General features: G+C 38.1%; 1 protein-coding gene across 2 annotated transcripts in view; it reads right to left on the bottom strand.

Moving 5' to 3' along the window:
• ERO1A (endoplasmic reticulum oxidoreductase 1 alpha) overlaps positions 1-14688 on the bottom strand; it is a 56498-nt gene that overhangs the window by 8062 nt on the left and 33748 nt on the right. For both annotated transcript variants that reach the window (XM_027572791.2, XM_027572790.2), the window contains 4 exons: positions 10893-10919; positions 10678-10770; positions 9590-9836; positions 8622-8691 (listed from right to left, as the gene is read on the bottom strand). In XM_027572791.2, the coding sequence (XP_027428592.1) occupies positions 8622-8691; positions 9590-9836; positions 10678-10770; positions 10893-10919 (437 nt within the window). The remainder of the gene's footprint in view (positions 1-8621; positions 8692-9589; positions 9837-10677; positions 10771-10892; positions 10920-14688) is intronic.

Genomic DNA, 14688 nt, shown 5'->3' with positions numbered 1-14688 from the left:
CTATGTTAATTATAAAAAAATAAAACTCGGGTGGGAGGAGCAAGATGGCATGGGAGTAGGAGAACTAAATTTCTCTAGTCCCAGGAATTCAGCTGGATAGGGATCAAAGCATTCTGAACACCTAGGAACTCAACAGGAGATCAAAGAAAAGAATAGCAGCAAGTCTGAACAGAAAAGCTACCACTTTCTGGAAGGTAGGAGGTGCGGAGAAGTGACTCTGAGGCGATATTCGGGAGGATAGACGGCGGGGGAGGGGGCCTCCATCAGCCGCTACCAGCGAGTGATAGAGCCGCGGAGCACAAAATCGGAACTTTTAGAAGTTGGCTCCGCTGAGGGACGTCGCTCTGGTGGCTAAGCGGGGGGTGGAACCCTCACAGGACAGTGTGGTTTCAGGACCCTCGGGGTCACAGAAAGACCAGGGGTGCCTGAGCGCAGCAGAGCTCCCAGGTATCGGAGTGGGGAAGCCGGCTGCAGAGACAGAGCCTAGGCGCGGGCTCTCAGCTCGGGGTGGCCATAAACCGTGATCTGCGGCCCAGTCGGGCCACTGCTCCTCCAGCAGGGACCCAACAAGCGGCAGATCCGGGGAAACTCCCCTTCCTCCCCCGGGAGGAGCGGCACGGGAGCGCACCGCAGGCATCTGCTGGGTTTGGAGACTCCACACCGGGTTGGGTGCCAGAGATAGAAATGCTCGGTCACAGGCCAGGGGAGCACGGGGTGCGGCCGGAGACGGGGGAGACGGGAGTGACTGACTGCTTTTCTCTGGGGGCGCACTGAGGAGCGGGGCCCCGAGTTCTCGGCTCCTCCAGGCAGAGATTGGGAGGCCGCCATTTTTACTCTCGTCCTCCAAAGCTGTAGGGAAAGCTTGCAGGGAACAAAAGCTCCCGAGAGCAAACCCGAGCAGATTACTTAGCCCCACTCGGCAAGGGCGGGGCAATTCTGCCTCCGGCAAAGACATTTGAGAACCACGGCAACAGGCCCCTCCCCCAGAAGATCAGCACGAACAGCCAGCCAAGACCAAGTTTACCGATCAAGGAGAACGGCAGAACTCCAGCGCTAGGAGAATACTGCACATAGAATTCATGGCTTTTTTTACCAGGATTCATTAGTCTTTCAAAGTTAATTTTTTTAATTTTCTTTTTCTATTTTTTTTGAGTTTTTCTTTTTCCCTTTTTCAACCAACAACTTATCAATCCCTTTTTTAAAAATCTCTTTTATTTTTCATTTTTGGAGTCATATTCTATCCCTTCATAGTAGTTAACCTTATTTTGGTATATATATATATATATATATATATATATATATATATATATATATAAATATATATATATATATAAAGTTGTTCTCTCTTTAAAATTTTGGGATACAGTTGCTTCTAACAGACAAAATATACCCTAAATCTCTAATCCATGGCTTTATGTTCTAGTTTCCTGCCTGATCACGTTCTCTCCCTTTTTGTTTCTGTAATTTCTCTTCTTTCTTTTTTCAACCAACTTCTTATCTTATCAATTCCTTTTATAAAATCTTTTATAATTTTCATCTTTACAGTCGTATTCCATCACTTCATCATATTTAACCTTATTTTTTAACATACATAAGTTTTTCTTTCTTTAAAATTTTGGGAGGCACTTTCTTCTAACAGACCAAAATACACCCCAAATCTAGTGTTTGGCACTGATCTATGCACCAGCCTGGTCATATTTGATCATATTCTGGGTTTTGTTTTGTTTTTGTTTGTTTTTATCTTTTTCTTTTTTTCTTTCTTTCCCTTTCTTTTCCCCCAGTTTCAGGTCTTTTCTGATTTGTTTAGTGTATATTTTCTGGGGACGTTGTTACCCTGTTAGCATTTTTTCTCTCATTCATCTATTCTCCTCTGGACAAAATGACAAGACAGAAAAAATCACCTCAACAAAAAGAACAAGAGGCAGTACCGACTGCCAGGGACCTAATCAATACGGACATTAGTAAGATCGGAACTAGAGTTCAGAATGATGATTTTAAAGATACTAGCTGGGCTTGAAAAAAACATTAAAGTTATTAGAGAAACCCTTTCTGGAGAAATAAAAGAACTAAAATCTAACCAAGTCGAAATCAAAAAGGCTATTAATGAGGTGCAATAAAAATGGAGGCACTAACTGCCAGGATAAATGAGGCAGAAGAGAGAATCAGCGATACAGAAGACCAAATGATGGAAAATAAAGAAGGTGAGAAAAAGAGAGATAAACAACTACTGGATCACGAGGGCAGAATTTGAGAGATAAGTGATACCATGAGATGAAACAACATTAGAATAATTGGGATCCCAGAAGAAGAAGAAAGAGAGAGTGGGGCACAAGGTATACTGGAGCAAATTATAGCAGAGAACTTGCCTAATTTGCGGAAGGAAACAGGCATCAAAATCCAGGAGGCACAGAGAACCCCTCTCAAAATCAATAAAAATAGGTCAACGCCCCAACATCTAATAGTAAAATGTAGGAGTCTCAGAGACAAAGAAAAAATCCTGAAAGCAGCTCGGGACAAGAGGTCTGTAACCTACAATGATAGAAACATTAGATTGGCAACAGACCTATCCACAGAGACCTGGCAGGCCAGAAAGGACTGGCATGATATATTCAGAGCACTAAATGAGAAAAATATGCAGCTAAGAATACTATATCCAGCTAGGCTCTCACTGAAAATAGAAGGAGAGATAAAAAGCTTCCAGGACAAACAAAAATGAAAGGAATTTGCAAACACGAAAGCAGCCCTACAAGAAATATCGAAAGGGGTCCTCTAAGCAAAGAGAGAGCCTAAAAGTAACATAGGCCAGAGAGGAACAGAGACAATATACAGTAACAGTCACCTTACAGGGAATACAATGGCACTAAATTCATATCTTTCAACAGTTACCCTGAATGTAAATGGGCTAAGTGCCCCAATCAAAAGACACAGGGTATGAGATTGGATAAAAAAACAAGACCCATCGATATGCTATGTGCAAGAGACTCATTTTAGACCCAAAGACACACCCACATTGAAAGTGAGGGGGTGGAAAACCATTTACCATGCTAATGGACACCAAAAGAAAGCTGGGGTGGCAATCTTTATATCAGACAAATTAGATTTTAAACCAAAGACTATAATAAGAGATGAGGAAGGACACTATATCTTATTTAAAGGGTCTATCCAACAAGAAGAACTAACAATTGTAAATAATCTATGCCCCTAACATGAGAGCAGCCAATTAATAACAAAAGCAAAGAAACACATCGACAACAATACAATAATAGTAGGGGACTTTAACACCCCCCCCTTACTGAAATAGACAGATCATCTAAGCAAAAGATCAGCAAGGAAATAAAGACATTAAATGACACACTGGACCAAATGGACTTCACAGACATATTCAGAACATTCCATCCCAAAGCAATGGAATACACATTCTTCTCTAGTGCCCATGGAACATTCTCCAGAATAGATCACATCCTAGGTCATAAATCAGGTCTCAACCAGTACCAAAAGATCGGGATTATTCCCTGCATATTTTCAGACCACAATGCTTTGAAACTAGAACTCAATCATAAGAGGAAAGTCAGAAAGAACTCAAATACATGGAAGCTAAAGAGCATCCTACTAGAGAATGAATGGGTCAACCAGGAAATTAAAGAAGAATTTAAAAAATTCCTGGAAACCAATGAAAATGAAAACACAACTGTTCAAAATCTTTGGGATGCAGCAAAGGCAGTCCTAAGAGGAAAGTATATAGCAATACAAGCCTTTCTCAAGAAACAAGAAAGGTCTCAAATACACAACCTAACCCTACACCTACAGGAGCTGGAGAAAGAACAGCAAATAAAGCTTAAACCCAGCAAGAGAAGAGAAATAATAAAGATCAGAGCAGAAATCAATGAAATAGAAACCAAAAGAACAGTAGAACAGATCAACTAGGAGCTGGTTCTTTGAAAGAATTAATAAGATGGATAAACCCCTAGCCAGACTTATCAAAAAGAAAAGAGAAATGACCCAAATAAATAAAATCATGAATGAAAGAGGAGAGATCACAACCAACACCAAAAAAATACAAACAATTATAAGAACATATTACAAGCAACTCTATGCCAGCAAATTAGATAATCTGGAAGAAATGGATGCATTCCTAGAGATGTATAAACTACCAAAACTGAACCAGGAAGAAATAGAAAACCTGAACAGACCCATAACCACTAAGGAAATTGAAGCAGTCATCAAAAATCTCCCAACAAACAAGAGCCCGGGGCCAGATGGCTTCCCAGGGGAATTCTACCAAACATTTAAAGAAGAATTAATACCTATTCCTCTGAAACTGTTCCAAAAAATAGAAATGGAAGGAAAACTTCCAAACTCGTTTTATGAGACCAGCATTACCCTGATCCCAAAATCAGGCAAAGACCCCAACAAAAAGGAGAATTACAGACCAGTATCCCTGATGAACATGGATGCAAAAATTCTCACCAAAATACGAACCAGTAAAATCCAACAGTACATTAAAAGGATTATTCACCACGACCAAGTGGGATTTATTCCTGGGCTGCAAGGTTGGTTCAACATCCACAAATCAATCAATGTGAAACAATACATTAATAAAAGAAAGAACAGAAACCATATGATCCTCTCAGTAGATGCAGAAAAAGCATTTGACAAAGTACAGCATCCTTTCTTGATCAAAACTCTTCAGAGTATAGGGATAGAGGGTACATACCTCAATATCATAAAAGCCATCTATGAAAAACCTACAGTGATTTATCATTCTCAATGGAGAAAAACTGGGGCTTTCCCCCTAAGGTCAGGAACACGGCAGAGATGTCCACTATCACCCCTGCTATGCAACATAGTATTAGAAGTCCTACCCATAGCAATCAGACAACAAAAAGAAATAAAAGGCATCCGAATTGGCAAAGAAGTCAAATTCTCACTGTTTGCAGATGATATGATACTTTACGTGGAAAACCCAAAGACTCCACCCCAAAACTGCTAGAACTCATACAGGAATTCAGTAAAGTGGCAGGATATAAAATCAATGCACAGAAATCAGTGGCATTCCTATACACCGACAACAAGACAGAATAAATACATAAAAATCTTAAAAAAAAAAAAAACAGAAGAAAGGGAAATTAAGGAGTCGATCCCATTTACAACTGCACCCAAAACCATAAGATACCTAGGAATAAATCTAACCAAAGAGGCAAAGGATCTGTACTCAGAAAACTATAAAATACTCGTGAAAGAAACCGAGGAAGACACAAAGAAATGGAAAAACGTTCCATGCTCACGTATTGGAAGAACAAATATTGTGAAGATGTCAATGTTACCTAGAGCAATCTACACATTTAATGCAATCCCTATCAAAATACCATCAACTTTTTTCAAAGAAATGGAACAAATAATCCTAAAATTTGTACGGAACCAGAAAAGACCCCGAATAGCCAGAGGAATGTTGAAAAAGAAAAGCAAAGCTGGTGGCATCACAATTCCGGACTTCAAACTCTTTACAAAGCTGTAATCATCAAGATAGTAGGGTACTGGCACAAAAACAGACACACAGATCAATGGAACAGAATAGAGAGCCCAAAAATGGACCCTCAACTCTATGGTCAACTAATCTTCCACAAAGCAGAAAAGAATGTCCAGTGGAAAAAAGACAGTCTTTTCAACAAATGGTGCTTGGAAAATCGGACAGCCACATGCAGAAGAATGAAACTGGGTCATTTCCTTATACCACACACAAAAATATAGACTCAAAATGGTTGAAAGACCTAAATGTGAGACAAGGGTCCATCAAAATCCTAGAGGAGAACACAGGCAGCAACCTCTTGGACTTCAGCTGCAGCATCTTCTTCCTAGAAACATAGCCAAAGGCAAGGGAAGCAAGGGCAGAAATGAGCTATTGGGACTTCATCAAGATAAAAACCTTTTGCACAGCAAAGGAAACAGTCAACAAAATCAAAAGACAACTGACAGAATGGGAGAAGATATTTGCAAATGACATATCAGATAAAGGGCTAGTATCCAAAATCCATAAAGAACTTATCCAACTCAACACCCAAAGAACAAATAATCCAATCAAGAAATGGGCAGAAGACATGAACAGACATTTCTGCAAAGAAGACATCCAAATGGCCAACAGACACATGAAAAGTGCTCAACATCGCTCGGCATCAGGGAAATCCAAATCAAAACCTCAATGAGATACCACCTCACACCAGTCAGAATGGCTAAAATTAACAAGTCTGGAAACAACAGATGTTGGCGAGGATGCGGAGAAAGGGGAACCCTCCTACACTGTTGGTGGGAATGCAAGCTGGTGCAGCCACTCTGGAAAACAGTACGGAGGTTCCTCAAAAAGTTGAAAATAGAGCTATTCTATGACCCAGCAATTGCACTACTGGGTATTTACCCCAAAGATACAAATGTAGTGATCCGAAGGGGTACATGCACCCCAATGTTTATAGCAGCAATGTCCACAATAGCCAAACTATGGAAAGAGCCAAGATGTCCATCAACAGATGAATGGATAAAGAAGATGTGGTATATATATATATATATATATATATCGAATATTATGCAGCCATCAAAAAAACCAAAATCTTGCCATTTGCAATGATGTGGATGGAACCAGAGGGTGTTATGCTGAGCGAAATAAGTCAATCGGAGAAAGACATGTACCATATGATCTCACTGATATGAGGAATTCTTAACCTCAGGAAACAAACGGAGGGTTGCTGGAGTGGTGGGGGGTGGGAGGGATGGGGTGGCTGGGTGATAGACATTGGCGGGGGTATGTGCTATGGTGAGCGCTGTGAATTGTGTAAAGACTGTTGAATCACAGACCTGTACCTCTGAAACAAATACATTATATGTTAAAAAAAAAAAAAAGTAAAAAAGATGGTAGGAAGGGATAAATGAAGGGGGGGAATTCGGAGGGGGAGACCAACCATGAGAGACGATGGACTCTGAAAAACAAACTGAGGGTTCTAGAGGGGAGGAGGTAGGGGGATGGGTTAGCCCGGTGATGGGTATTAAAGAGGGCACGTTCTGCGTGGAGCACTGGGTGTTATGCACAAACAATGAATCATGGAACACTACATCAAAAACTAATGATGTAATGTATGGTGATTAACATAATAAAATAAAATTTTAAAAAAAGTAAAATAAAAATAAAACTCCGGCACCTGGCTGGCTCGGTCAGAAGAGCATGTGACTCTTGATCTCATGGTTATGAGTTTGAGCCCCATTTTAGGTGCAGTGATTACTTAAAATAAATAAAAATAAAATTTAAAAATATTTAAAAATAAATAAATAAAACTCATGTTACTGTTCAAATCCATGATGTTCACCATAAACTACTTTTTCTTAAGAAAGTAAATCTCTGATATTAACAAGTTTTACTTTTTTATTATAAAAGAATTCAGAAAAATTATCTGTTAAACTCTATAGGACATCAGTGAGTATTTCAGAGTTTTGATAAAATTAAAACATTATGAGCAATATTTCTAATCTGCACAATATAAAAAGAGTTGATGCCAAAACACTTTCCAAAAAACCAGCAAGTGAACTAAAAATAAGGAAGAGAGTGAAAATAGTAGGAAAAAAAAAAAAAAGCCTTATTACACTATCTTCCCCCTCACTTCCCAGTTCCTGGAAGCTGCCTGGGAGGTTATATAAGCACTGAAGTATGTATTTCTAGCAAGAATGCTTTCCGTAGGAGGTAGATGGGAAATCAAAAATAACTATTATTTAAGAGCAAAAATAAATCAGTGCAAGAACTATTGTTTGCAAACTGCGTAAAATCAGGTTCTTTCCTTACAGAAAGAAACAAATACAAAACAGAGGAATATTGTCATAAACACTCTGAAGAAATCAGATCAAGCCCAGTGCTGAGAGCTGTCTCCCTTTACCTACTCATAGCTTTGTAACAGACAACAGTAATACAATTTTACTTGAGTCCCCAAATAGACTAGAAATCTACTGAGGGTAGGAGCTGTCCCTTCCTTTAATGACAAGAATCATATTTTCCACACAGTGTTTAATAAGTCTTCCTAGTAATATTTTATATTTGTACAATTTTGATGCAAATATACATAAAGATGGTCTTGTGAGCTTATACTTCTAGTAAGAGACAAGACAAAAACCAATCCCCATTTTGTAGGGCATCACATCTTCTCTTCTGCTGGCCTCCCTAAATGCCTTTCATTCCCAATGAATAAGATGAATGACAAACCCTGGGTCCTCTCCCCCTAAAGAGGACGCTTTAATTTATCCAAAACCATTTTCAGAATTCTCCTCAGCAAAAGACAAATACTACCATTCATGCTCTGCATCCCCTTTCCTTTAATTTATAACTTCTATTTGTTATGAGACCATCAATGTGAAAGCCATCTGCAAAGTGTGCAGTGACACGCTTTGTTACTTTGAACACAACACAAATGAGATCTTAAGTTGGCCTGCCTTTGTACTTCATTTTTTGGAGGAAAAGAATGATTATGACTCTGGCTTTTCTTATAATTTCCTAATATAGAGTAAGATTTATTGTTAACTATAAAAACATGGGCTTATATTCACACCTGCATAAGAGTTTGAATCTAAAACTTAAAGTATGAAATAATTACCTTCAGTTTGTTTGCTTCTTTCTTATCCCCAGCAAAAAAGGAATTCTCATCAAAATGCAAAGGAAATGACCTACATGTTAAAACAGAAGATTCATTTTCAGGTATTATAAAATATAAAAGTCCTGCTAAGATAACATTTTGCTGGCTGGTGATGAATAATATAATAAAAAGAGTAGAAAATCTAGTAAAATCAAACTCTGTTGCCCCAAAACAAAGTCTTATCCTCAAATCTAAAACAACTGCATAAAATAGAAGTCTGGCCCCAAACCCAGTATGTTCAACCACACATGAAAATAATGTAGGTATCAAATACTACAAGAATGACTCTGAAAACTAAACACTTGTGCCATTTAGTACCTAAGTCAAAACAAAAACAAAACTCAATTCTAAAAGACCTATAAGCAAAATTAGCTTTTAATTATTATTATTATTTTTAATAATTTTCCTTTCTTGGGGCACCTGGGTGGCTCAGTCGGTTAAGCATCTGACTTCCGCTCAGGCCATAATCTCAGGGTCCTGGGATCGAGCCCCATGTGGGACTTTGTGCTCAGCAGGGAGTCTGCTTCTCCCTCTCCCTCTGCCCCTTCCCCCTGCTGGTGCTCTCTCTCTCTCTCTAATATAAATAAATAAAATCTTGGGGCACCTGGGTGGCTCAGTCATTAAGCGTCTGCCTTCGGCTCAGGTCATGATCCCAGGGTCCTGGGATCGAGCCCCACATCGGGCTCCCTCCTCTGCGGGAAGCCTGCTTCTCCCTCTCCCACTCCCGCTGCTTCTGTTACTTCTCTCACTGTGTCTCTCTCTGTCAAATAAATTTTAAAAAATCTTTAAAAATAAATAAATAAATAAGTAAAATCTTTAGAAAAATTTTTTCCTTTCTCTAAACTGAGTATTTTAAGAATTGAACTTTGATACCACTTGTTACTCTCCTATTAATGTTTAAGTTGTACAAGTCATAATATGGAATTTACTTGATTTCATGAAGGATTTCCAAAAGTAGCATTTTGTTTTCTGCATCATGAACTTTATTTCCAGTGAAGAGTTGAAAATCTGGGCGCTCAAAGAATGGTACCACTTTAGATAAAGCCCTTAATTCTATTAAGTAGAGAAAATACAAGTTCTTAAGCCTTCTTGGACCCTCTCCTTCAGTCAAAATTCCATCAAATCGCTGTTGAAATTCTGTAATGTTGTGTCCCCATTTCTTTTCCAACCAAGTTTCTGAGAAGAAAGAAGAATTAAATATTAAAATCTGAATTTTAAAAGTTTCAGTTTACTTACATTGGGTTACTTATGCCTGAAGAAGTATATCTGAAAATACAGAACAATGAAAGCTGCTTTTCATAATTTAGCTTTTAATGGTTCTATATTAATATTTTATCTTCTAGAACCCATCCTTAGGAGGAAAATAAATTCAGTTTTACTGAGAAGTATGACTTCACAGAAATCAAATTTCTAAATATAAACATTTATAAAACCAAAATACACAATTTAAAAATGACTACCTGAAATCACTGATAAGTCTGAAACCCTATTGAAAATTCAAGTTACTGTATTTTGTTCCTGAGACATAGAGATACTTGAAATTCCAGAAGGAATACGTTCCTGATGAAAATCAAACATGGTCTTGTTTTGTAACAGCATTTTTAAAGCTAAAGAGCAGCAGAAAATACTTCTACCCATTAAACTCCAGGCCTGAAGTTGGCACACAAATAAAAGGGTTTTAATACAGTAAAAATATCTAATGAGTAACAAACGGGACCACTACGAGCTATTTTAACTCCCACAACAAAAGAATATTCCCAGAGAGATGTGCACAATTTTGAGCAACTCCTTAAAAGGATCTGTAATTTCTACAGTTCTTACATTCCTGATTACTACCATTTAAGAATTAATTTTTAATGCCCAATATTAAATAGGGTCAACTTTGTCCCACTAAGGTAAATACCAAAAAATTTTAAGAATATCTGAAAATAAGTATGGTAAAATATTTTTTTCTTTTTGTTTTTTTTGTGTATTTTTTTTAAGTATGGTAAAAGAAATAAAAGTGAATGTCCCATACCTTGTAGAAGATATCGTGCACTCAAATGCACATTAATGCTTGCATGCAGGCCAGATATAAGTCTGTAGAATGCTCTTTTTTCTACGCAGAGGCCTAAAAATAGTAATTTGGTAATCGAAATTTTATATGTGAAACGTACCATTTTAAAAATATTTTCATGCCTTTAAAGATGAGAAAAATTTTTAACATTTAAATGTTTAAAGGTTTCCAATTACCTTCTAGCCAACTGTAAAAAGTGTTCTCTGAAATTAAAAGAAAAAGAAGTCACAAAGTTGTAAAAATGCCAAAATGTTAAGTTTTTCAATATATATCAATCTGTGCCAAATGGTGATTTAAAAATTAATGAAAGATCCAATTTTATTTGCAATTTATCCAAAGGAAGAAGAGAAATTCTTGGTGTGGATTCTCTTGCTCAGTCCCTAGAAGGTTTCAGTATTGCCTTAGGTAGCCCCCGTCTCATAACTTTCCAGATAAAATGTTTCATATGAAGTCAGAACACAGAATTTAAATAATAAACCAATGCAACGAAAACTACTTAGCCTTGAAAATAGGTGATTCTATGAAAATTAAGAACTCATTATATACTTTTCTAAAATTTTTTTAAAGGTTTTATTTATTTATTTATTTATTTATTTATTTATTTATTAGGAGCAAGAGAGAGAGTGCACACAAGCAAGGGGAGCAGCAGGCAGGCAGAGGGAGAGGGAGAAGCAAGGAGCCCAATGTAGGGCTCGATCCCAGGACCCTGGGACCATGACCTGAGCCGAAGGCAGATGCCTAACCAACTGAGCCACCCAGGCATCCCTATGCTTTTCTAAATTCTTAAAGTAAATAAAAATTATATAATAGGGGGCGCCTGGGTGGCTCAGTCATTAAGTGGCTGCCTTCGGCTCAGGTCATGATCCCAGGGTCCTGGGATCGAGCCCCGCATCGGGCTCCCTGCTCAGCGGGAAGCCTGCTTCTCCCTCTCCCACTCCCCTTGCTTGTGTTCCCTCTCGCTCTCTCTCTCTCTCTGTCAATTAAACAAATAAATAAAATCTTTTAAAAAAATTATAAAATAGAATTGGTGGTGTATTACTTGCATATTGCTCATGGTATTTCATGCCATTCAGTATTTCAAAGGAGGAATACAAGGAAATGTTACAAAAACCAAATACCACTTATATTCTATGACCCAATAAGATCACTGTTCATATACTTAGACCTCGTAATTCTGCTTTTAGAATCATGTTCTAGGGGCACCTGGGTGGCTCAGTCGGTTAACTGTCTGCCTTCAGCTCAGGACCTGATCCCATTGTCGTGGGATGGAGCCCAGGATCAGGTTTCCCCACTCAGCTCGCTCTCTCTCAAATAAATAAATAAAATCTTAAAAAAAAAAAAAAGGAATTATGTTCTAAAGAAATAACTCAAATGGTGGAGGGGTCAATAATTTGTACAATGATTATATATAATTGTTAAAAACTGAAATAATCAAAATGTACAATTAGCCTAAGTTAACACGATAGGATGTTATATAACTAGGTAACATGGTAGAATAATATAATGCTATTTAAAATGATAAGAATGTGGACCATGCCAATACGTGAAATGTTTATTTGAAATAACATATGAAAAGGCATAGAAATAATTTTTATAACTACGTAAAGATTCTATGTATACATTTACGAGAGATGGCAAACATTGAACATACAGTTCTTTTGACTAAAGCTGCTTATGGTAATATTAAAAATGAACTAAACATGCATAAAAGTAATAAAAGGAATGACATAGAAAATATGCAATAAATTAGACTATCTAAAAACTTAAAATATCTGTTTGTCAGAAAACTTCACGAGCAAAAGTAAAAGGCAGATAACCAAGTAGGTTGAATGTATGTTACAAATACAACAAAGGGATAATATTCTCTTTTTTTAAGATTTTATTTATTTGAGAGAGAGAGCATGAGCAGGGGGAGGGGCGGGAGAAAGAGAGGGAGAAACAGACTCCCCACTGAGTGCAGAGCCTGACTAGGGGCTCAATCCCAAGACCCCGAGATCATGACTTGAGCCAAAGTCAACTGCTTAACCAACTGAGCCAGCCAGGTGCCCCAAAGGGATAATATTCTAAATATATAAAAAGCTCATAAACTGAATAAAAGTGCTAAAGTGCCCGTTTAAAGTGGGCATATAACAGAAGTAGAGAATTCACAAAGGAAAAACCACAAATGGTAAGAACATAAAAATTACTCTATTTCACTAGTAATAAAAATGCAAATTACAACCATAGAGATACCACTTCTAAAAATAAAGATAAAAATATTACAATACTTCATGCTGACAAGGGTCAGGTATAACTAGCAGGCACACTGTTTGGAAGGGATACAAATTCACACATCTTCTCAATGACAAAATGCAATCTGGTTATATGTATCAGGAGGCTAAAATGTCTATAACCTTTGATTCAGTAAACCCATTTCTAGAAATCTAGGCTGTTATGGATAAAATTTGTATGTTGAAGCTCTAAGTCCCCAGGGGATGGTATTTAGAGGTGGGGCCTTTGGGACATGATTAGATTTAGATGAGGTCTGAGGGTAGGATCCCCATGATGGGATTAGTGTCTTTATAGGCAGAGACCAGAGCTCTTTCTCAGCCACTGAGGACACAGCGAAAAGGTTGGCCATCCGCAAGCCAGGAAGAGAGCCCTCGGGAAGAATCAAATCTGCCAACATTTTGATCTTGTACTTCCCAGCCTCCAGAACTGTGAGAAAATAAGCGTCTCACTTAAGCCACCCAGTCTATGGTATTTTGTTAGAGCAGCCTGAGCCAAGACATAGGCTAAGGAAGCAAGCACACAGGGGAAAAATAATACACAAAACTATATCTAGTATAAAAATACACATATGTAAATAATCATAATTATCAAAATGTTGGGACACCCGGGTGGCTCAGTCAGTTAAGTGTCTGCCTTCGGCTCAGGTCATGATCCCAGGGTCCTGGGATTGAGCCCTGCATCGGGCTCCCTGCTCAGCAGGGAGCTTGCTTCTCCCTCTGCCTGCTTCTCCCCCCTGCCTGTGCTCTCTCTCTCTCTGACAAATAAATAAATAAGATCTTAAAAAAAAATTTATCACAATTTTAACAGAGAAGCAGTATGAGATAGTAACTGAGAGCATGAACCTTGGAGCCAAACTAATATCATTTTCCAACTGTGCTTCTTACAAGTCATACATGACTTAGCTGAGTTGCAAATCCCCTCTGGCACTCATTTTCCTTGTCTATAAAATGGAAATAAAAATAATATCTCCTAAGAACGCTGGAAGGATTAAATGAAATCATACTTGTAAATTGCTTAGAAGAGTAGTACTGGCACGTAGTCTTAGCCATTACCATTATCAATTATTTTGGGGTTGTGGGATTACAAGTGATTTGTCTCCTTATAAAAACCTTCAGAGTTGGGGCACCTAGGTGGTGCCGTTGGTTAAGCATTCGACTCTTGGTTTCGGCTCAGGTCTGATCTCAGGGTCATGAGATTGAGCATGGTGTCCGGCTCCACGCCGTGTGTGGAGTCTGCTCTTTTAAGACTCTCCTTTTCTCTCTCCCTTTCCCCCTGCACGCACAAACTCTCTCTCTCTGAAGGTTTTTTGTTTTGTTTTGTTTTGTTTAAGATTTATTTCTTTATCTCTCAAATAAATAAATAAATCTTAAAAAAAAAAAAAACCTTCAGAGTTTTTGTTTTATTTTGTTTTGTTTCAAGTTTGGGACCATGAATCAGGGGGGATGGGAGTGTAATACTACTTGGGACCTAGTCTTCCAATGAAATTTTCAGTTCTGTTCCTGAAGTAGCTATCCTCAACGTCACATGGTTGTGATCCAATTAGATAATCACCTAATATGATAGCTGTCAGGGATAACTCTTTCAAATTTGACCAAAATGAAAAATTGTAAATATATGCATAAACAAGATAATTTCTCTAAAGATAGACTCCACAAGCTAACAATATTTTCTCTGACAATGAGAGACAGGGTGAGGTCTTTA

Source organism: Zalophus californianus, chromosome 6, assembly GCF_009762305.2.
Source record: "Zalophus californianus isolate mZalCal1 chromosome 6, mZalCal1.pri.v2, whole genome shotgun sequence".
Lineage (NCBI taxonomy): Eukaryota > Metazoa > Chordata > Mammalia > Carnivora > Otariidae > Zalophus > Zalophus californianus.
The sequence above is the reverse complement of the archived record's forward strand: the minus strand, read 5'-3'. Positions and strand labels throughout refer to the sequence as shown.